The sequence below is a fragment of the Abrus precatorius genome, unplaced genomic scaffold (assembly GCF_003935025.1).
Source record: "Abrus precatorius isolate BTA unplaced genomic scaffold, Abrus_2018 Scaffold8, whole genome shotgun sequence".
Lineage (NCBI taxonomy): Eukaryota > Viridiplantae > Streptophyta > Magnoliopsida > Fabales > Fabaceae > Abrus > Abrus precatorius.
This window is the reverse complement of record NW_020874428.1, coordinates 256742-281034: the sequence shown is the minus strand read 5'-3', so window position 1 is coordinate 281034 and position 24293 is coordinate 256742. Positions and strand designations below refer to the sequence as shown.

The 24293-nt window shown below is 31.0% G+C and overlaps 3 protein-coding genes across 5 annotated transcripts; all 3 read right to left on the bottom strand.

Annotated features, from left to right (window-relative positions):
* Positions 1-3576: 3576 nt before the first annotated feature.
* Positions 3577-6102, bottom strand: LOC113847400 (rhodanese-like domain-containing protein 14, chloroplastic). 2 transcript variants are annotated; one of them, XM_027476493.1, is made up of 6 exons: positions 5739-6102; positions 5578-5624; positions 4771-4863; positions 4543-4681; positions 4355-4457; positions 3577-3701 (listed from the first exon to the last, which is right to left on the bottom strand). In XM_027476493.1, exons 1-6 carry the CDS (start codon positions 5956-5958, stop codon positions 3587-3589), a joined length of 717 nt encoding a protein of 238 aa, XP_027332294.1. In that variant the 5' UTR covers positions 5959-6102; the 3' UTR covers positions 3577-3586. The 2 variants fall into 2 exon arrangements, with proteins under 2 accessions (XP_027332294.1, XP_027332295.1); XM_027476494.1 differs by having other exon boundaries at positions 4355-4439; positions 5739-6017.
* A 5475-nt stretch (positions 6103-11577) lies between these two features.
* On the bottom strand, positions 11578-15162 carry LOC113847427 (pentatricopeptide repeat-containing protein At3g24000, mitochondrial). Of its 2 annotated transcripts, none has more exons than XM_027476528.1 (2): positions 14929-15162; positions 11578-14818 (listed from the first exon to the last, which is right to left on the bottom strand). In XM_027476528.1, exons 1-2 carry the CDS (start codon positions 14936-14938, stop codon positions 12900-12902), a joined length of 1929 nt encoding a protein of 642 aa, XP_027332329.1. In that variant the 5' UTR covers positions 14939-15162; the 3' UTR covers positions 11578-12899. The 2 variants fall into 2 exon arrangements, with proteins under 2 accessions (XP_027332329.1, XP_027332327.1); XM_027476526.1 differs by having other exon boundaries at positions 11578-14805; positions 14904-14971.
* Positions 15163-20628: 5466 nt separating this feature from the next.
* LOC113847601 (dof zinc finger protein DOF4.6-like) lies at positions 20629-22194 on the bottom strand. The gene is made up of 2 exons (XM_027476800.1): positions 22098-22194; positions 20629-21585 (listed from the first exon to the last, which is right to left on the bottom strand). The coding sequence occupies exons 1-2, from the start codon at positions 22119-22121 to the stop codon at positions 20731-20733; spliced, it is 879 nt and encodes a 292-aa protein (XP_027332601.1). The 5' UTR covers positions 22122-22194; the 3' UTR covers positions 20629-20730.
* Positions 22195-24293: the final 2099 nt, after the last annotated feature.

Sequence of the window (24293 nt, the reverse complement as noted above, 5' to 3'; positions counted from 1 at the left end):
ATAAAAAAGAAGCTTCAGGAATTATGTGCTGACGGACATGAGAATTTTGCTCATCCAAATCCTATTTGAAAAAATTCAGAATTCTTCATCTAACTTCCTTTTAAACTCAATGAAGATATCAATCTCACCAAAGCCACTCATCTTGGAATGAGTCTCAGTGATCTTTAATTAGCCAGACAAGAGTGCAATGAACTCTTAAGACAAGGAAAAACATTCTATGTGGAAAAAAGATCAAAAAAATTAAGGGACAAAAAGAGGTTTGTGATTGGTTATAAGCCTCTAAATCATTTTCTCAAAGATGATAAGTTTCCTATCCCAAAAATCTCTTCTCTTCACACCCTCATAAAAGAAGCCATGATTTTCTCAAAATTTGATTTAAAATCTGATTTTTGGCAACTCAGTATTGATCCAGCAGACAAATATAAAACTGCTTTCTATATTCCTAATTCTTAATATCAATAGAAAGTACTTCCATTTGGTCTCAAGGTTGCACCCTCATTATTTCAGAAAGCAATGACAAGAATTTTTGAGTCTATCCTGGATAGTATCCTCATCTACATAGATGATGTTCTCTTATTCTCAAAAGATAAAGAATCTCATAAGATTCTTTTAAATAAATTATTTGACCTTGCCAATGTCCATGGAATCATGCTATTTGAAAAGAAGATACAATTGGCTCAAAACCAGATAGATTTTCTAGGAATGTATTTTTTCAAGAAAATTATCAACTCCAACCTCACATTGCTGAAGAATTACTTAATTTTTCTAATGAAAATTTTTCTGTCAAACAGATTCAACAATTTTTAGGAGTCTTGAATTATATTAGAGATTTTATTCCTAATGTTACTAAATATACAAGTCCTTTATCAAGACTCTTGAGAAAAAACCCTCCATCATAAGGTCCTGAACAAACTAAAGTTGTTCATCATTTAAAGAAAATAGCTCAAAATTCTCCACCATTGAAAATTTTTGGAAAAGGAAAGAAGATTTTATAGATAGATGCTAGTGACTATTACTGAGGAGCTGTCTTGTTAAAAGAAACAGATGGCAAAAAGGCTTACTGTGGACATGCTAGTGAACAATTCAAAGAATTAGAGAAGCATTATCATATAACTTTCAAGGAAATATTGGCAGTAAAAAATGAAATCCAAAAATTTGATTTCCATTTAAAGGACATAATTTTAACGTACAAATGGATAACTCCTATTTTCCCGCTCTTCTAGAGTTTAAAAATAAGATGTCTCTTGATTCTTAGACTAAAGAATTGGTTCTCCAAATATGATTTTACTGTCAAACACTCTTTTTGCATAACCATGGCATCAAACCAAAACCAACTTAGTTTCATCCTGATGCCCCTTTTTAAAATATTTTTACATTACTTATGGAGATCCCTTTTCTCGAAAAAGATCTCTAGTATTTATGATATGTTTCTTTGTTATATGATTATCCTATAATGTTCCCTACTTTCATGATATTTGAGTTTCTTCACAACTCTCAGAATGAATCCACCCTGCTAGGAAAGTTCCTACAATGGTATCAACCTATCTCAACTTGGAAGAAAGATATTCAAGCAGAAATGGAGAGAATCACAATCTAGAAGCATATAGAAGAAAATTTGTCTCCATCAGAGTTCTCCAAAAACGTCTTAGTGGCCATTATCTATAAACTTTACTTTCAACATCCCAGATTTAGATTGTTATACACACAAAATTAAGTTTCATTCTGGAATACCTACAATTGTATTGAAGAAGTCTCTCAACCAGATAAAACTCCATTCAATCAAGCTAACATATTCATCCATCTTCACACTATCAATGGAACTCATAGAGATATGGTCAAGGTATTGTCTACCTGTACCAATCTTAAGCCAATGAATGTTATTTGCCCTCCTGTTCCTGATGATAATCAGATGTTGAATAAAGTTCAACAAGTACTTCCACCTGTAAAGACATTCTCTGATCAAATTATGGATCAGTGGGACAGAGAAGGACAGGTAATCCTAAATAATGAAGACAGATCATCACTAGCGGACATGATGATTGATTCACAAGATTCAAATAAAGAACTTATAGACATTTGTGAATCAGAATCAGATGAAGATCTAAACCTCTCTTCTAGTTATGAACCTATCTTTAAGGACTAAAAAAGCTGGCAAAAGTAACTTTCTGTCGTATCAGTGTGTTTTATCATGTACAATTATATCTTTATGTTTTATAACTGTGTTTTATCACGTACGAAAAGTTATTTTAGTTTGTTTGCTTTCTTAAAGTTTTCTTAGAAAAGTCAGATTCTTATCCAAACTTGTTATCTTGTAATCAAAATGTATGCCTTCCATCGTCTATATAGGGAGGATCTCTAGCTTTTATGAGGGCAGACTGATCTGAAATAAAACCTGTGTTTCTATTATATCATGTCTTTCTTTTAAGTTTCTCTCTGAAAACTTTATTTATGATGATTATCCTCTAGTCCTTGACTAAAAGTGAATATGCTCTACACTTGCCTTTCTATGAAGATCTTGTGTATAAGAAAACTTTTAGGCAATGATCCAGTTGCTACGATCCTTTTTATTATGACTTTGATAGAAAAAATAAACACGAGTATGAAAAAAATGCATAAGAGTTATGCTATCGTATCAGAAAGTGCTGACTATTTCTATCTTTGTTATGATATTGAAGGCTCGTGGCAGATGATGGTATCAAAGCATTCAATATCATAATAAAGATAAAAAGACACATAATAATACAAGATGCTTAATATCCTTATCCAAATCTGGAAAGCGTGACTTTAATATATTAAAATAATCTAGATATAGCTTTTTTTTTTTTTTGGTAATATCTAGATATAGATTTTGATGATTCAACTATGACATCAAGTCATAAATCTATCTATAAAGACTAATGTCTAGAGTTTTTATCTTTGGTACAATAATTGTCTTTAAAGTAAAACATATCTTGTATCATGTTACATTGACTATAAAAATATCTATATAATAATTTAAGTAATGTAATATAATTGTCATGTATCCAACTCATTTATCTGCATAAAGAATGTGTGTTATCAGTTTAAGGCAAAGAATACCTCCTATTATCGATACATCTTTCATATTACTATCATGACTTTTTAAACTTTCTTTCATATTGTTTAAAGTTTTAGATATTTAGTTATGACATAGATCCCTGGAAGAATAGAGAAAAATAACTCTTCAAGAAATTATAAAAAAAAAAAAATGCTCTACACATGCCTTTCTAAGACGATCTTGTACATAAAAAATCTATCAAACTAGAATCTATTGTTACACTCCTCTTTTATAATTAAACTTGAGAAAAAAAGTTGTAAGTAATAAAAGGGCCCTCACAACAAATTGTACGATGAAACTTTGTTGATGATGGGAAGTTTATGCAAGCAATATCGACCAAAAAATAAAGACAGTTATTTTTTATTGCCTTTTGAATTTAACTCACCTGTTGAACGATGATGTTTTAGTTCATGAGTTCATTTCTTGAAATACGTTAATATGAAGCATTCTCATTAATTACGATGTCAATAAGGGTATACCACAACTACAAGCACACTTTAGGCACTAACTTCACTCCTCTGAAACAGTTGGTAATCCCTCTTTCAACCATTTGTAAAGACCACCTTCTAGATGGAAGACATTGCCATAACCGTTAAGGACCAGCAAGTATGCTGCTATAAGTGACCTGTGAAATATCAAATTGTTACCCTTAAAAGCACAATCAATGGTTTAAGAGCCACAAGTAGTAGCATTTCTAATCGAACAATCGCATGCCAATGAACAGCAACTTCCGCAGTGTATTTTATCTGTTGCAGAGTAATTTGGATTTGAGAGCTACTTGCTAATTATAAATGGATTTCATGCAGTTGCTATCAGCTAATCTGGCATCCCCTTGTTGGTTCACGATTAACGACATCAATCATGCCTTATCTCACTAATAACGATGATTAATAACTAATTATTTTATTATTAATTTTATTAACTACAAATAAGAAGAGTATTTTAAATAAATAAGAGTGATGATAGAGCTTAAGTAGTTAAATTTTTAATTAGAATATACTGACAGTAAATACATATTTTGTTAAATAAAAATCTTGTTTCACACGAGTTTTATATATATATGCATAAGACTGGTATTATGAGTATAATGAGAGATGTTTTTAGTTTATTTTTCATAACATAAGAAATGAATTTTGACAATTAACTATTATATGAATGTTTTAAAATTAATAAAACACAAAAGTTATACGACTTTTCAGTAATGTTAAGTTAAATTTCTGATGTATGATAAAGACTTAATTCTCAGTACAGAAAGATAGAAAGTAAATAATTGAATACCTTGATTGTTGACCTTCTGGCAGACTTTGTGATGGTCTCAGAGAACCCCCTGATGTGCAAGCCACTATTATTTTTGCATTTTTATCTATTTTAGCTTCAACAGCTGCAAGCACCAATCAAATATTTCCTTAGAGGAAAATTAAAATAACATTTGCATAATGCATGATAAGGTAAGTTTAATATCTTACTCCGAATGAACTCAGGGTTCTCTTCTGTACCAGAAAAAATACCAAAAAATGCAAATGCAGCACGTCTAGCAATGTCCCATGCTGTCCACTCTTTTATTAGCCTATAAAGTTCCACATTCATTGCTCCTTCAGGATGTGCCTACACTTTTTCCCTTTTTTCTCAATATTTCTTCCCCAAATCATAGCCACCCAATAATCCAAATGTAGTCAAATTTGAACAACACTCACCTCTTTGAACTCTGCTTCTGGCCTTACATCCAGTAGCACAAAATTATTTTCGTTCATAAGACGCAGAGCTTCCTTTACTTCCACACTCCTTACCTGCAATATTGTACACATTGAAATCAAGAATAAATTGCATTCACTCTGTCAAAGGTTTAACTAATTTCATTAGGTTATAAAAGATAAAATATCAAATAAAATTTTATTTAACTCTAAGGAATGCAATTATAGTTTAACTCAAAATTAAATATTCATTCTGCATATGATATAAGCCTGAATTCACATTCTGTTCAACTTTACACACAAGACTTTTATATACATGTAATAATTATTTATATTAACAAATATGTTTTAACATACCTTTTCAAAATACATTTTTTTATTATTAGTTAATCCCTAAAATTTGAGAATCAAGCAAGTTAAACTGATCTCATTCCTAATTTAATAACTTTTACTTATACGTTTATAATATTTAATAAATTTCCAGATGTTATAAAAAGATGTTAAACTCTGTTACTGACACTCCTTTGTAATTATTTGATTTACCCCTTTGTCGTCCCTATTGCATTATTCTAGTTTATGTGATCTCTGCTGAGAGATTACCACTGATAGTTCAGGAATCAAGATTTTTGTGTTTTATACTTACTAAGAAGCTGATAAGTTAGCATTGATCAAGCAAGACATGTCTTTATGATAGCGTTATTGAAATGTTTTCTTCGCTTGATAGATGTGAAAGAACTGTGGAACAATGCAAAAGTTGGCGTCGTTTGTGCATTCAGTATGTGTGACAAAGGAATAGAGAAGGAGATATACCCTTTTCTGAATGAGATATTCTCGCTTCACCTTCCAGTCTTCTTCAGCTAAAACCCCCAAGAAAAGTGAAAAAGGGAAGCAATTAATATTGATGAATCATGTGTTTATTGTTTAATGTGTTGTGTTGTGACAACTGAAAGTAACTTAGAACAATGATGTACCTGGTGATTTTGCTGGTTTTGTTGCTGCACTCTTAATTTTAAGTTGTGGCCCTCTTGCAGTGGTCTGCGTTGGTTGGTGTAATCTTTGTGATCTCACTCTCACCAACCATGAGTTGTAATCGTGTGCACCCTCTAAAGAAGGTACCAAGAGCGAGGAATGCAAATGGGTTTGTAACGATGAAGATGAGTACTGTAGGGGAACTGATGCAAAAGAAGCCATTTTTAGCAGAAAATTTTGCTGTGTTGTTATAAAGTTTATAACTTAATGGTCTATGGTTGAATTAATGAGTGTAAGTGGTTGCGATGAGCATATAAATCTATGCTTTATTTTTCTAATGAAAAATTGGTTAGGTAAATGGAAAATGGAGCGTGTTAGGGGTTTGTTTTAGATATTTACGACACGAAATCTGAATTTGTGGTCTCTGTTTTTAGAAGTGATTTCCTGTTTGGATATCATTTCATTTTTATGTTTTTGTTGGGTTCACTTTTTTCGCTTTTCTGGGCATTCAGTAGTAGCATGCCAAATCAACAGGACACCAAGCATTGTCCCTATCTGCAAGCAAAATAGTTAATTGATATCCTCTTTAGGATAATTATTTGGTCCAAAAAATAAAGAGAAAATATATATATTTTAATGATAAATTATATATTATTTATGATAATGAATAAATAATTAATAACTTATATTTATGTTAATTTATTAATTTATTATTTTAATTTTAAAATTATTAAATTATAATGTATTTATTTCAGATAGAAAGTGTCCTTTCTTCTTTTTTAAATTACCTTTTTCAAAAAAATTTAAATGTATAAACTTAGAGAGAGATTGAAAGAGGAAAAATTAATCATAAATGTGATAGAAAATATAAAGCCACAGAGAGAAAGCGACATAATAGAATGAGATTTAATTTTTTTAAATATGGAATTTGAAAAATATAAATATTAAATTATAGTGTTTTTGAAAAAATTATGAAAATACACAGTTTTGACAGAAACTACATCTTGCAGTTTTCTATTCGCTTAAGTGAATTTGACAAAAAGTAATTTTGGTTAAGCCAAAAAAATTTGTTTAAGCTAATTTCTAAAAAGTGACGAAAAAACTAGGCTGAGAGGGAGATAAGAGTAAGAGCATAAGGAAGAGAAAAAACAAAAGAAAGCTAACAGAGAGAAGGAAAAAAGCTGGATAAGGAGAGAAAGAGAAGAGGATGAGTGAGGGTGAAGGAGAGGGGAAGAGAGTAGAGCAAGATGAAAAGAAAGAAAGAAAGAGACTCAGTGAGACAGAAGAAAGAAAAGATGAAAGAAGGGAGGAATGTTAGGTGAGGTGAATTGGAGGAGATGAAGTGGGGTAAGGAGGAAAAGATGAAAATAGAATGCAAAAAAATAAGATCAGTGGTCGAGATGAAGAAAGAAAACACAAAAGAAAGAAAAATTGTCCAAAAAAATTGTTTTCAAAAAATATGTATTAAAAAATTATAAAAAAGTAAAATTTACCAACGATGAATTTTTTAAAATAAAAAAAAATTAAATAAAAAATTTTCAGTGATAATTTTTGAAAAACAATATTTTTTAAAAATATTCAATAAAATGCTATTAACAAATTTTTATCCAAAAAATTCTACCAATGAGTAATTTTTTTAAAAAAAAATATCATGTTTTTGTAATTTTTTTTACAAATACTATATTTTGGTAATTTTTTTATTTTTTTATATAAAAAGACCCATAGACTGACGGATGTTAATTAAATATTAACACTCTTAAAATGTTTATAAATTAAAATAGTATCTAAAATCACAACTTGCACGTTAAAAATGAGGAGGAAAATAGAATAAAGAATATGAATCATGTTTCCTCCCCCGCTCACTCGAGTACCAAAAGTTTATTACTTGTTTTCCAAAATTTAATTTAATAAATTGATAAAAACAAGCTATAAATTTTTAAATTAATATAAATCAAATATATGCTAAATATTTGAATTCAGGTAGCTTGATATCACTAAAAAATCGACCGAGTTAGGCTTTTTATAAGGCTTAAACATGATCTGTTTTTCAAATTAAAAGTTTAAATTTAGTCTTAAGCCATTTTCTGAAACATGGCCAGGTCCTTGCAAACTTTGATCTAACATGAATGTCTATTTAAAATACTTTATAATAAGGCCTGTTTAATAAAATTATAAATATATTTGTAAATAAGTCAATGGGTACACACTGATATATAGATCAGTAAATTTAAGTTTTTAAATAGATTAACAAATATATAATATCAGAATATAATGCTAAAATAATAATAATAATTCAAATAATTTTTTGACTGGCTTGAAATTTAACTTTTTTAACTAAATATATTCTTAAGAAAGTGTTAACCTGAGTTATTTAAATAATAAGTCCCTCCTATAAACAATTTGACCAATTTTCATCCTTAACTGTAAATTGCATGTGATTTTCCTTTATCGATGATCCTTTACTACTATTAATATCACATGGATATATTGATTTGATGCTTCAAATATATCCAATGGATATCCATATAAGGCCATCGCAGACCAAAAATCACCTAATACAGTTTTTTCTTTTTTAAAATCTCAAAAGTGAGGTAAAATCTAACATATGATAAGTATTAACCAGTGCGCTTAAGATATTAATGAAGAAATAAAAGTAATTGTAAAAATATTAACAATACGCCTTCATTTTCAATATATCTCAACATAACTTTCAAGAAAAAAAACATATTTTTATTATAACCAGTAGCCCACATACACTAGTTAGCAAGATCATTTCTTCATTTACCATACATACTAACTACATGAAAACTAAGTTTCATGTTATTTAGACCACCTTAGCATTGGTAATACGATGCTAATTTTTCCTCCATCTCAACAGATGAATTTACACGTTTGCAATCAACCAACTTGTGTTTCATGCAGTTATGCTTTTAACTGGTCCCAACCTAGATCAATACTATATTTGGAACCTTATCATGAGTCAACTATAAACAGGTAAGGTTCTAAAATTCCTTCTTTACAAACTGCACGATAAATCAAAATCAAATATGTACTAGTGTTTTTACTTTTTAAGTCTCTTAAGAGGTATGTTAAAGATAGCTGTTGTGTTAAGGGAATCCCCTTGATATTCAAATTGGACATCATATATAGTTTCAAGCTGTTACAATAGAATTAGTCCTCCATTATGTAGATTTGACAAATAATGAGGGGAATAGACAGTGATATTCGTGAATCATGATCTTGATAAATGTTCCAGATTCTTAATCCTTTTATGTTCTTCCTTATCTCAGAGACACCATATTGGTTTACTCATATTTATAGGGAGGAGGGTTTGTTGTTCTTTCCTAAGAATAGAAGCATTGGTAGAACAAAATGGCTTCTGCATTAGTAGACATGATGTGGTATTGGTTCGGCTCATCACCAAGCACCATGTAGCTTAAGACGAGCCGAATCAATATCACTCTTGTTTGCTTCATTGCATATGTGCCTATCCCCTTTCAAAATCAATTTTTCCTTGATGCCGTTTTCAATATCGGTTGAAGAAACTGTTGAATGCCATGAATTTTGATTCGAGATATGGAGTAGTCACTACAATGCTTGTCTTCAAAATAAAACTATGTGTGTTCATGCTGAATTGTTGATTGCATAAATAATGAAGAAACTGAATTTAGTCTTTCTATCAATGGAAGGTAAATGTCCCAATTTCCTTTGAATTCTAAGACACGCTCACTAAACAAATCTTCAAAGGTTTGAATCGTTCTTTCTATTTGTTCATCAGTTCGGGAATAGTAGACAACTTAGTCCCAAATGTTATGTGTAACATTAACCAAAATTTAAATGTGAATCTTAGGTCTCCGTCTGAAAATTGGTAGTGGGTATGTCATGTAGTCTCATAATTTTCTTGATATTAAACTAGTATTGTTTATTTAATGGACTAGTCATTCACACTCAAAGAAAATGAGTTAGTTTGGTTAATCCATCTATCATAATCCATATACCATCATTTCTTACTAATGTCTTTGGGAAGTCAATGACAAAATTTATCGAGATGTTATCCCACTTCTACTCAAGAATATCTAATGGTTGCAGGGATCCTATAGTCTTTGGTATTCTAATTTTATTTTATTTTTTGACAAGTTAGACATTAGTTTACAAACTTAACTATCTCGGCTTTCATTCATGGCCACCATAATTGTACTTTTTGGTCGATACATTTTACTAATTCTTGGACGTATGATGTATTTACTCTCGTGAGTTTTTTTTTTCTTTCCAAAATTTGTCCTTTTATGTCGTATCATTTCGTACAAAAAGTATTTTCTCATTCATGATTTTTTAATTGTCTGTTATTTCAAAATCTTTTATCTCTCCTTTGAAAATTTTATTTTTAAGATGCTTTAAAAATGGGTCTATATATTGAGCTTCCCTAACACAAGATCTTAAATTATTATATGTCCTTTAAAAAGTGTTCATAACAAAATGTTATAGAATGGTTTAAATCCCTAAACTTTTCTATCAACTTTACTTCTTTAATCATCAGGTGAGACAAATGAAAAGCCTTTCTAATAAATGTATTTACATAACATTCCCATTTTTCAGGTGATATTTTAATTTTATTAATCCTTTTTGTCTCATTTTTAATTTTTTTCATCAAATAAATTCTTGTGACTTTTTATGTTCCATGCATACTTCAAATTTTATTCTTGTTTTGGTACTCGAAAACTATTTTCATACTCCAGGAGTCCATCCATACCAAAGGAGTGAATTTTCGAGTTAACTTAGTTGAAGGCTTGGTAATGATGGAAAACACCCTTCTATAAAATGATGATAATATATAACCTACGAAACCTAAGAAATATTTTATTTCTAAGATTTAATCAATTTAGAATTATAACGTTTATAAATATCATATATATTGTATGTTAATATATATATATATATATATATAGGAAATATAATATTTATAGTGACTAATATGAAATAGGAAATAGGTTGAGAACAATTGGATATTTTTTCTTTGATACGATGATTTCGATGACGGATACATTCTATACATTTTAAAAAATGTTAATTTCAGTCCTTAAAACAAGGTTTAAGCACTCAAAAATAATAAATTTTTATAAAGAAATACTTACCATATTTTTATAACTATAATGTTTTTAATATAGTTTTATTACTTTTGAGAAGCTTAAATTCAACGCTAAAAATTGAAGTGAACAAAATTTAAATTTAATTATAGTTCATAGTTTAATTAGGTCAAATAATATATAATGGAATAAAAAAATTCTAAAAGATCGTGAAATTGTATTTTGTTCCATTTTGTTACCCACCAAACTCCTATTAAGAACTTTGCTTTGCTTTGGGCTTGTCACTAGATCTTACCCTTATTTGTTTTGACATAGAGCACTGCCAGTGCCACCTAAAGGTCACGTGAAATGCTTGTTCTTTGGTTTGGTAATTAGAGAAGCGGTGGAGCAAAATGACATTTGAAGAGCTTTTTTCTTGTTGCACTGAGAGATTCATACATGCAGAATTTTTTGTTGGGCCGTGTGTGCACGGTTTGGAACATTTTTATTTTTAAATTTGATGAAGTTTGTCATGAACAAAGCCCCTAGTTTTATTTCTCTTGAACATGACGTTAAGCCTGGTTACTGCACTATCAAAGTTCTTAACTTTGCCTTCTACAATGACTAACGAAGGGGGAAAAATGTGAAAAATTCTCTTTTTTTCACAATTATTTTCTCTCTTATAACATTCTTCCTGATAAACATTTTTTTTAATCTGAAGACCCTACTCGAGATTTTGCAAATCAGAACCAACTAGATGATTCTAAAATACAAAACTGATCAATTTATTCACAAGAATTCCATTAATGAGGGAATTCTGTGTTTCCATTTATTCTTGTAATAATGATACAGAGATATCCTAAATTTGCTCCTGCATTTTTGTTGATAAAGTACAATTCTTCGGGGTGTGGCATAAAGAAAAAAAGCAGGGTTTGAAACAAATTTTTCTCAGCTAAGAAGAAGTGAAACTGCTAAACAGCAAGGATCGACAGACGGTCAAATCAGATTTGGTGCTAGTTTACTATCAGGATCAAAGAGCTAGAAAATGGGAGCGAAAGACCCAGCAATCAACTATAATAGCATTTCCGTTGTTACTTACATTAGATATTGTACCTGGAACAACCAAATAACATCAACACACTACCAGAGACGATTTAATTATTTTTGTCAAGAAACATTTTATTTTTAAAAGATGCAAAGCAAATTTGGGCTTATTTGTAGGTGATGCCTTTTCTGAGAACTCATCAATTATCTATCTTGCCAGTCTTTATAGTCACTGAAGAGAAAAATAGATAGCTGATTTCAGTTAATACAGGAATCAATAATAAAAGTCACCCATGGGCAGCAATATGTTTCTGTGTAAACTGTAAAGAAACAGCACAGCTCATTAGACTGATAAAGAACAATAAAATTAAGATAAATAAATAAATATGCTGGTAAAACAATTTGAGGCTAGCATAAAGTACAGGTAGTTATTAAAATAGAATGACAGGATATGAAAGCTCACATCAAGCGAAAATTGTAGATAGGCTTCAATAAGAATACTCAAACAGAATGCATTATTAGTGGTGTTACTAGAAATCCTATACACTAAACCAGGAAGTTTGTCTCCAATATTTCACCAAATGACAACAAGCACTGACAAACAATGACAAAATAGTAAACAGGAAAGTTATTGAAAGACAATAAATTCTAAACAGAAGAAAAAAAGGGACTTCTAAGATTATCTTGTACAAGAGAGCAGAAATTAGTATACAACCGGTAAAATATGATTTTTGGACGTATCTCAGGAACAAAAATAAATGAATAATTTCATACTATAACCTGATTTTCTGCCTCAAATAAGAAGCTAAATAACTAAGTCTCACTTAGACACTTACCCTTGCATATTGTAACCTTAGCACGTTCATATCTTATATTTACTTGAACCTTCAGATTCAGACATTACGTTCATGCAAAAATTAACTGTCAAATCACATAATAAGAAGAGAATCTTGCGAAAATCAACTAAACCAGAAACAGAGTGAATAAGGTATAAATGAATAGTATTCTCTAACTATCCCACAATACTTCTCTATGATCAGTTGATAAAAATTGGCACTACCAATAGTCCCCACACGAGCAGAAACCATCACGAAAGTGATGGAACCGATTGGTGTCTCTCACTATGATTTCCCTATTCACCACCGATGACACATATTTTATTGCTGAGTGGCAATCACCACAAACCCTAATATTCTTCATAATGCGTATGGTGGATCCAGGAGGAGTATTTAGAAGGGCAAATGCAAGAGCCAGCTTCTCACTATGATACCGTAAATTTAATTCCTTCTCTCTTTGGTCTACAAACAGAAGCACCTGACTAGTGTCAGGAACGTACCCAATCTCCTTAATTCTCTGATTTAGCTTCTCCCACATTTTATGAATCTTATCATTCTGTGGATGAGCAACATCGTTGGCCACAAAAACGTGGACAGAATTCTCAATTTCAACCCAACTACAAGCTGGTTCCTTCTTCAACCCACTATTTTTCATTATCTTCCTGACTTTTGCAGCATCCTCCCACCTACCAGCAGAGGCAAAAATATTAGCAAGCAATGTATGTGTCCCTGGATAAGAAGGATCAAGCTCAAAAACCCGCTGAGCAGCATAAGCACCCATTTCTGTATTTTTATGCATCTTAGAGGCACCAAGCAAAGCACCCCAGATAGCTACAGTAGGTTCAATTGGCATTTCTTCTATGAAATTCTTAGCTTGATCAAGAAGACCAGCTCGACCAAGAAGATCAACAATTGTCACATAATGCGAGACCTTTGGTTCAATATTGTACTTTCTCATCAATCCAAAATAATGTTTACCCCCGTCCAGAAGTCTAGCATGGCTGCAAGCAGTAAGAACAGAAAGGAATGTAATATCATTGGGTTCAATCCCAACCCTTATCATTTCCTCAAACTGCTGCACAGCTTCCTTTCCAAGCCCATGTTGGGCATATCCTATCAGCATCGAATTGCAAGAAACCACATCCACTTTCACCAACCGATCAAAAACCTTCTTTGCATCCTGAATGCTCCCCGACTTTGCATACATGTGCAGAAGAGTGTTCCCCACATAACCAACCAACTTCCTACCCGATTTCATCATATGCCCATGAAGCCATTTCCCTTGCTCTAGAGATCCCATACTCGAAGAAGAACACAAAAGCGCCGAATAAGTAAACTCAGTCGGTCTATAACCTTCCCTTTGCATCTTCACAAACAAAGCCAAAGCTTCCTCTCCTTCACCCTTCCTCGCATAACCAGCTATCAAAGCATTCCAACAAACCTCATTCTTACGCCCCAACTCATCGAAAACCAACCGCGCCTCCCCCAAGTAGTCACACCTAGCATACATATCAACAAGAGAACTCCCCACAAACACATTGGAGTGACATCCAAACTTCCAACAAGACGCATGAATTTGCTTCCCATCATTATAACTGGCAATAAACCCACAAGACTTCACCAAACTCGACAATGTAAACTCATTGGGCTTCGCCCCATCGCGGAGCATTAAAGGAAACAACACAAGCGCATCATTGGCACGTTCATTCTGAGCATAGCCAGTAATCATGGAGGTCCAAGTAACCATGTCCTTGCAGGGCATTTCGTCGAACAAACGGCGCGCGTCTTCCAAACTGCCACACCTCGCATACATGAAGAGAACTGAGTTTTGAATAACGATGTCGTTTTTGAACTTGGAATTGAGAACGTGAGAATGCACTAGTTTTCCTTCTTTGAGCTTCCCCAGCTGGGTGCATCTCTTTAACAGCGCATTGTAAAGGGTTCGGTCCGGTTGGAGCGAACCGCGGTCGATGAGGTCCAGAACGTGAAGACCGGTTTTGGAGTTGAGAGTGGGAGCAAGAAGGTTCCGATCGTCCACAATACATGCTGAAATATCTGAGTCTGAGAAAGTGGCTGCAACGGTTGATTGCCAAAGTGTGCGACAGGGAAAGCTACCTGAATATCGTTTAATAAGCCTAACTGCAATTGGGGAGATAAATGAAAAAATAAGAGACAAACGATGATAATGAAATTCTTAGACATATATGGGGATAGGAGCAATGATTTGGAAACAGAGAGAGAAGTTTTACATTGGATCATCACCTCTTCCAATTCTTGGATCTGTTTAAGATTTATTTCAGCTACACTCACTCTTAGCTTTTATGGGTGGATCAATTAGGCTCAAATCTAATCAAGTTTGATCAATTGGATCAATACGGGTTACGAGATGACTAATTGACTATGGAATTTGAAACCCAACATCATAACCCTTCAACCACGTTACAAATATGTACATGTTACTTTTATTATAAGTCAACACCTTTGGTATACAGTTAAATAAACAGGATTAAATAAGATTTTGATCCCTATTATTTTTCTACTTACTGAATAAAACATCATTTCTAAAAGTAAAGTAATAGTTACAAGTCAGCAGAACCCGAATTACAAAGCATATTAAATGACATTAATATTTTTAAGGTTCAAATTGATTGTGCTACTTTTACAAATAGAGCCTCAGGCAGATTTGATCTGGGGAGAAGTAATTTTTTAATGACTGCTGTTGGAACTTTGAGGACACTCTCATGATACCTTACTATGCCCCTTTTAACTTTTTGTTTAGATGTTTGTATTTTAAACTTAAAAGTAATTAAGAACTTTGATTAGGACTCATCTTAACTTTTTGCTTAATCTAACTTTAGTGTATAAGTTTCGTTCTTAACTACTAGATCATCTTCATGCTTCTTATATCTACTTCAGCAAAAATAATGTGAAGGTTGTCACACATACTAAAGCATTTTACTATCCTTCATCCACCTTGCTAAGTCACCCAAGTCTTCTACTTCCTTTATAATTAATTATGCACTCAATGTGCAGAAACAAAGTTAGAGAGGCGTTAAAATAACACATTAGATGAGATATCTTTATGTGACAAACTTCAACTATTTGTTGAAATATAATGGAAATTTAGTGTTTTTCTATAACATGCAAGAAGGGAAAAGTTAAGATTTATTAAAATGATTCTTTTTAATATTATATTCTATCTTGAGCTTAGATAAATTTTGATTGGATTGTTTAATTTTAATATCGTATTATGTATGTATCTTTTTACCTTGTTTTGTTAAGTTCTATCTTTTGAAAAAAAATTAATTTGATTCTGATTAATTTACAACTCATGGTCAATATTGGTTATGTTTCATTCATCTACATTTTTGGCATTTTCAGTTAGAATATTTTTAAGTACATTTTTTGCAAGTGGAAAGAATAATATTGTTTGAAAATCTTGCTATTTTTCTTTAAATCCAAATATTAGAATAGTACACACTAACACACATGAATATATTTTTTTCTTTTCTTGATTGCTCAGATGTATGGAATTGTTGTGTCAAAAATATTATTGTCAAAACCAAGAAAAAAAGAAGCACGTGTTGGCTTAAAACTAAACTACTGGTAATTACAGGAATTAATTGGAGTTTCGAAATTAAGGGTAATTAATTAGAGTGTTTAAATGACGAGTAATTATCAAAATTACTCGCGCTTGTCTAGGACCGCAAGTTTCTAAACTTTACCATGCATAATGCCTTTAACAGTGAGTAAAACCTTTTTATAGCTACATCCTTTAAATTCATTCAACAGGAGAGAGAAAGAATAGATAAGTTAGTAACTATTAACTCTCGTTTTTAAGTTAATTAAATATAAGAAAAACTGATAAAACTCACTTTAACTTTGTGTTTTTTTTAACTTCACTCTAGAGGGCTTAACATGCTATGAGTTCTTATTTTCTCCTTGCTTTTAATTACTATTTTCTCTCTATGTAAAGAGTCAAAAAAGGGCACCTCATTTACGCCCATGCCACCAAAAATTTAAAAAACACATGCTTTTACACCCTTGTCTTAACTCTTTTTTTTTAATTCTCCTTGAAAAGTTTTAATTATTCATGTACTAAGATTTACAGTAAAAATTTATCTATAAAGATAATAGTGTTATTTACGTATTAAACTTTTCATTATTTTTTTTTCATATGAAATTTTTTTTCTCTATTCCTAAGTCATTTAAATTTTTTTTCTCCAAACTTCTGAACAAGGTGTTAGATTTTGACGAATGCCGAATAATATTTTGAAAATTTTATAATTAATTAACGTCACTTTTGGATATGACATTTCTACCTTAATGGGAGTTGAACGGCATCTGCAATTTAACCGAATGATCATGAGATTTTCCGAACGTTTATTTTTCTGGTCAAATGAAATTTTCTGAACTTTTCTCATAGTTTGATGCAATTAATATTTTTATTTTGGGTTATTATAAGCTACTTCGTACGTTTTTTTGCTCTCTCTTTGACATTTAGAGTTTTATACAAAAATAAAAAAAAAATTCAATTTTATTATTTTCTGCAAAACCAAGCATTAATTATTATAAATAAAATTAGAAAAATTATTTATTGTTTATTAATTGTATAAAATAATAATAATAAGTAAAAAAATATTATTAAAATATATATATAAAAAAGAAAAATCAGAAGGAGTAGTAGCATAATAGATATGCAGTAGAATGGTGGATGGGGCCTACGTTATGATTTGAGAGGCATCTTTCATGGAGTTAATTCGGGAAGTAGGCAATGTAATAATTATATTTCTTTTGAGGATGGAATTGAAATCAAGTTTATTAATTATTTGCCAGAAAATGAATAAGCTTACAAAAAGCAAATGCCTAACCCATTCTTCCCTGTGCCTCCCTTAAAATTTGTTCCAAAAATGGCTAAACAGATTGCAGCAAACCAATCCGAACAGTGCACATTGCCTATCATGATTCCATTACAAAAACATTGAATGATCACCTTCATGCACATATATGGTCCCGCAGCTATCTGCATAATAGCCCTTTTCTGTGATTTATGTTTAGAGCCAGCCATGTCTACTACGTACAAATCCCTATTGTAAAAGGGCCATCATTGGAGACCTGAAAATGATCGTTCATTAGGGTTTCATATATCCAATGCCCACGCACATCAATTCCATGCATCATAAATTGCTTATAAGGAATGATAAACTCTTTGCTACGTAGTAATATAAAATATGTGAGACTTTTTCCAGAACCCTAAAAATATAATTTTCTGGCACAAAAAGAAATTTTATCAAGTTCCTTGCTTATTGTATGAGTACTTTCAAATTTAGATAACATTTATATAAAAAAGTTGGAAAATAATATTTATTATTATTAATTATAAATTTTTTATTATATCAAATTTAGTTCACAAAATTATTCAAAATAAGTGATTTTATACTCTCCCATTAATCTCTTTCAAATTCATTTAATGACGTGTTTAATGTGTCAGGTTCAAGTATTGACATGGTGCATACATTGGCTATCCTTCTTATTAAATGACACAAATTTAGCAACCCATTCCTCCCCATTGTGTTTTTCTTTCTGATTTTTCCTCCATAAAATGAAAGTGAAGTGAATTATTCATTTATAATAACATTAGTAGTCGTGAAGATATCATGTCGACACTTAACTTGTCACATTTAAAATGTCATTAAATGAATTTAATAAAGAATAACTTAAGGGACTCAAATGACCAGTTGTTTTATAATTCCACGCACTATTTTTTTTTTTATATAATTTTCAGAAATAAATTGATGGATATCAATAGTATTAAGAACTAAATTATTGGTTGTGTACAATTTTAGGAGTCAAAATGATTTTTTTAATATAAATTTTTAGACTTTTTCTTTAATTTCAAAAAAGACTAAATTGATGGATTTCTATAATGTTAAGGACTAAAATGATGTATAGTGAATTAAAAAGTATTATTTTAAAGTTTAAAATAAAAATAATAAAATAAATACAATTAAATCACATTGTTGTTATTAATATGATGGGTAACAATTATTTTAATTGTTATGATAATTTATAAGATCTATGATGTATGTGACAATAACTAGTAATATATTAAGCGTGCATATACACACCATTATACACTTAAAAAACAAAAAAGCTTTGTACGGTTGGATCATGTCATTATAGAACCTCCAAATGGACGACCCCATTATGTGAATCAGTAGACCTTTATTTTATATAATTCTTAACACGTTAGACCCATCACCTATGCAATTGTGTGCCTGAAAAACGAAGGCACCACCGATTAATATTTTAATATTATTACATTATTTTTAGAAAAAATTACCAAGATTAGTTCTAAACATTAAAAAATTAAATGATAAATGTTTGTCATATTAAAAATATAAAAATTGAATAAATAATTTTCAATAAAAATGATTGTTTGTATAATTTAAAATAATGAGGACAAAAGCTTTATTATTATATATTATAAACTGCATGAGGTCTATCTATACATCATATACATGGAGGAGGATATTATTCTTACACGGTTACCAAGAGGAATGTTTGTGGGACCCTCACTGGTGGAAAAGGAAGAGACTAAAGAGTCATGCTTCAGCTTCTTTGGCTTACAATATAAGAAAAGGAAAAGAAGCCCATGTGGGGCAAAAGAGTGAGTGAAATTATAACCTACGCATTTAGAGCAAAATGTTGTTAAGTGAGCTTTCAATTTTAAAAGGGACCATCGTGTGAGGTCATGGAAGGCATGGAAACCCACTTCCAATAAAAATCTAATAAGCTTTTCAGTGTATAATTTCATTAAGAAAAGAAGAAGTATTGTAATAAGGTGTTGATAGTCATTATCATACATTAATTAACAATATATAGAGGTAGGAAAAATGCATGGCAAAGAATAAAGTAATGTTGCATATGCTTGGTTCTGTCGGTATATTGTAATTTGCTAAGCTTGCATTGGATGATCTATTGCAATTACGAAAGGTTAATTAGCAATGATTGTTACGTTGCTTCGTGAAATCTGAAGACTCCTTCATGAATGCAAAATCTGAAAGATCAAGACGGCACTGATGAATGATATCTGACTACCCTCACCTATTAGCCACCATAAAGAAAGAAAAAAGAAAAAGATAGGGAGACCACTTTTGCTGTAAAGGATTTGACAACCATCATTCGAACCCACTTTTATTTTCGAGGATTCATATTGACGAAAAAACCCAATATAATCATACCAAATTTATATTAAAGATAAATTATGCTCACATTTTTTAAGATTTAACAATATTTTATTTAATGTATATTTTTCTTACATTAATATAATACCATAATATTTTATATTTTCTTCATTCAATATGTTATGCTTAATTTTTTATGCAATTGTATGAATAAAAAAAGTCAAAATAATATAAAATAATATCAGATAAAATTATGCTAAATCTCTAGAAATATAATAAATTAGTAGCTTAACTAATGTAATTGAAACCGAACTATTATTGTACACTTCTGACTCTTAGGTATCTGACTGAAGAATCTCTCCTGGAAACTGACATGTGACAACAAGGAACAATATAGTATTGACGGCAACTCTTGCTGTGATAGAAACAAACCGTGAGCGAAGATCCTGGTTAAAAGCCCAAGAACAATTGTTGTTGTCACGTGGGAAAGCCAAAAATTAATGCAAAATGAGTTATGGGTTATGCCTAAACACCTTGCAAACGAACAAAAAATTAATACAAGGAAACTTAATTACACATGCGTATACATATATATGTATATGTACACGTTCCTCTGGATCAAAATCTGATAGGTGGAAATATCAACGAAAAAGAAAAAGTTTGAGAGGTAGAGGAAATAAAATAAATGAGCCAAAATAAAAAAATAAAGACCAAAATTTTAAATGGATATTAAATAACCAAAACAGAAGCCATGTACCCTATTTTGTTAGCGGTTCTGATCACTCGAAAAACAAAATTAAGAAAATAAAAGAACATAGGCTACAATAATGATTCACAACCCTTTGTTCTTTCCTCCTCTGAAAACTACCATGATCCTCCTCCTAACATGCCATTCCAATACCCAGTTGAATCTCCTTGACTTCTATTTGGCCCTAACTCAGCAGCACTCTTTGTGACCTGCTGTTGCTTCAAATCCTCCACAGGAAACAAGATCCTTGCCCCTGCACCCTCTTGAATCCCTTGGAGACCCCCACCACCATAACCATTTTCAAACCCTTCTAAACTGAAGCTAAGGCCAGGCTTAAAGTCTTGCAAAGGGAACCCAGTTGAGTTATAGATTGTATTGGAATCTGAAACCGACAATGGCATGAAAGAGTTTAAACCACCCCTTGATGAAGCAATCCCAGTTTTGAGAAGCTCCATTGCAGACAACTGAGAAGATGAGGAAGTGAGGTTTTGGAGGTTGTGGTGATGATGAGTTTCACCCTTGTTATCTTCAGTGTTGTAAGGAACCTCAATGAATTTAGATATGCTATTATAGTCCTCAACTGGTGGATATGCTAAGTTAAGATCTTGCCCTTGATGGATCTTTGGGTTTTGAGATGAAGATTGAGGGAAATTTGGTGGGGTTGCAAGATCAGGAAACTTCTTAGTTGACGGTGGAGCTGGTGATGATGAAGATAAAGGTGTTGGTCTTTTGTTCTTTCTTGAGCCTCCACCCACTGGAACATTTCTCAAAGAGCCTCCCTCAGTCCAATACCTTCTACAAGTCTTGCAAAAGTACCTTGGTTGAGAGAGGCTATAGTTATTGTAGTAGCAAAATTTAGTGTTTGTTGAATTGCACCTTGGGCAGTTCAAAGCTTGATCTTTCTGTGGTCTTGCCCTTTTCTCCATCATTGGAGGCTTTGAACCTTCCATAGGTTTAACCACTCCAATACCCTGAAATATAACCAAAATTGAAAATAATATAAACAAAAAGAGAGGAAAAGACCATAACTAAACTCAAAATCTTAAGGGAAAAGAAAGCACCATGAGGAGGAGTAAGGGAAACAAAAAAGACAAGGAAACATAGATTCTTCAATGCGAACAAATTTATGTAACTTTCCTTCGGGTACTTTACTCCTTTATCCAATGGTGGAAAGGGCAAAAAAAGGAGAAAAAGAAAGGTGCAGTGCTTTCGATAACAGAAAAATAAATAAAAAATAAATCAGTAAGAGATCTTTACAAGACAGCAACTAAAATTGAATTTTTGTGGAGATGTTGAACTGAACACCATCTCATGGAAGCTGAAAAGTTATGAGAGAAGTACGATTTCTCTTAAAATTTGAAATAATTAATCAAGATGGTTTACGAAATCCAAAACATAATACTCCAAATTATGTTTGAAAATCACAACCCCAGAAGAAGTTTCATGATTATATGGAAAGAAAACAAAAGAAGGCTTGTAATACCTGTGCCCACTGAGCTGTGTCCATGGAAAGAGAAAAAGGCAATAGTGTCTTTAGGAGACGAAAAACACCAACTTTAGAGGATGGTCATAAGAGGAAGCGTGGAAAGCTTAGAGAGTTTGATCATAGTGGTGGTTCCATGTGTTTGCCAACTAGCTGGCTATATTGCATATACAGGGGTAGCACAGTCTTTTGATGGCACTCAATCTAAAATATTACAGAATGGGAAAATTGCGTACATGCATGTAAGGCTACTAAGAATAAAGTATTTTACCAAAGTCAACAATATTCTTCCTTAATGTCTTTGTGTTCAATAACAGTGGAAAGTCGGTTGATTCTTTTATCACAGATGTTGTGAAACCGCTGATTATATCCTCCCTCTTATTTTCCATCAACTATTGTCTGCTCTTTTAACCTCCTCTCTTTTTAATATATGTATATATATAATGTCAAACTTATATTATAAAAGGACATGTTTACTAATTTTTTATAAAAATAATTTTATCCAACTAATCATCAAATCATGAGATATTCTCAACAAGCTATGTGAAATTTTCCAAGAAATATACATTCTTAAGTATATTATCTATCAGTATATAGTTACTTAAACATTAAATAACATATCATGCATTTAAATTAAAATAAAGTGGTACAATGATAAAATAGCATTTTATAAAGTTTGATGCTTAATATGAAATACAATGAATGTATGTTACACATAAATGATAAATTAAAATATTTTTAAAATTACACGATCACTTAAAAGGATTACGTAATCTTTTAAAAATTATAAACTTCTTGTTCATTGTTTGCTAACTGCTAATCAAGATAAAGTTAGTGAATTATAGAGCAATTATACTTGTCATTTATTTGTTTTATATTTTAACTATTTATCTGCTTATCTTTAACTTAATTTGTCCAATGTAAAATACTATGCCAATTGACAATGTAAAAACTGTCATTGTCCTTGAGATTGTTTTACTATTAACAAATTTTGTGAAACATTAAAACCCATTTTTATCATATTTAAGAGGAGTTTAGGTGATTCCGAGCTTGCAAATATGAAAACAAGTTCATAACACATATAGGTGCTGTATGAACAAAAATTTGATGAATTAAATATGTACCTTTTAAAGTGCTACCTTACTCTGAGCAACACTAGCAATAGAGTGAATTAATCTATATCTAATAAAAATTTGGAGTTTTGTTTTAGGCAAATACCCTTTAGAAGTCATAATAACTAGCTCAATGTGCAACAATTAAGACCATTTCAAGCTTCATTCCCAATTCAGCTAGGTCTTGTTCCCTTTACCCTCATCTATATCAACATATTAGAAAAATATTTGGACTCTTTCTTCTTAAACGCCTTCCTAGTATGCCCCTCATCATGATAATTCCAAGAAGTGTGTGGTCTTGCAAAAAGTAATTAATTACTCTCAACTTTTATTCAGAATAGTATATAATAAAATTACTTACTAATTAACAAATACAAATAGATAACTTACCCTAAAAATTTGGAACCAATCAAAATACGTTTTTGTGTTATCTGTCAAACCATTAGCATAAGTCAGGCTGATGCTAAACGACGTAGCATTTGCTTGATCGATGCTAACAATGACCAAATCAACCAATTATAACATATTTTTTGTTGGTGGTTTGGCCAATCCAATATGACACCATTTTTTTCATTTTTTTTATTTACTAATCAAGTGTAGATTTTTCTCAATTTGATGTTGGCTAATCCGATGCTAATTTCAAAAATAATCTAGTGTCGGATACCCTAACAAGATGAAACCAACAGCTAAATTTTAAATTAAATAAAAAATTAATTATCACATAACAATTAGGGTTAATGCTACTTTTTCCTAATTGAACAAGTCATTTCTTATTGCAATTAATAAATAAATTATGTAAAAATATTTAGTTATGCATTAATATTTAAACTATAAAATAATACTATTCTATGTCCCTAATCATATTAAAACTAAAAAAAAATTAAAATATAATTTGTACAATTTATGAGTTAAATCCTAGTTATGAAAAAAAAAAGATAATGCTTTAGATATTTTTAGCATTACTTTTTATTTCTCTAATTTTTTAAAAGATGATTTAAAATTTTTTTTAGTAGTACTTAATATCAGAGCTTTTTCAAAGTTTTAGAGTTATTTATTATTTTTTTACATTTTTACCTTTCATAAA

Bases quoted from the DNA above. Each gene is read 5' to 3' on its own strand.
- LOC113847601 (XM_027476800.1), bottom strand. From the start codon at position 22,121: ATGGACACAGCTCAGTGGGCACAG. The intron at 21,586-22,097 runs GTATTACAAGCC...GTTATATTTCAG, and splicing joins ACACAGCTCAGTGGGCACAG to GGTATTGGAGTGGTTAAACC.
- LOC113847427 (XM_027476526.1), bottom strand. From the start codon at position 14,938: ATGATCCAATGTAAAACTTCTCTCTCTGTTTCCAA. The intron at 14,806-14,903 runs ATCATTGCTCCT...TAGGCTTATTAA, and splicing joins ACTTCTCTCTCTGTTTCCAA to ACGATATTCAGGTAGCTTTC.
- LOC113847400 (XM_027476493.1), bottom strand. From the start codon at position 5,958: ATGGCTTCTTTTGCATCAGTTCCCCTACAGTACTCATCTTCATCGTTA. The intron at 4,682-4,770 runs GTGAGTGTTGTT...GAAAAAGTGTAG, and splicing joins CAGAAGCAGAGTTCAAAGAG to GCACATCCTGAAGGAGCAAT. The intron at 3,702-4,354 runs GTATTCAATTAT...GATATTTCACAG, and splicing joins CCAGAAGGTCAACAATCAAG to GTCACTTATAGCAGCATACT.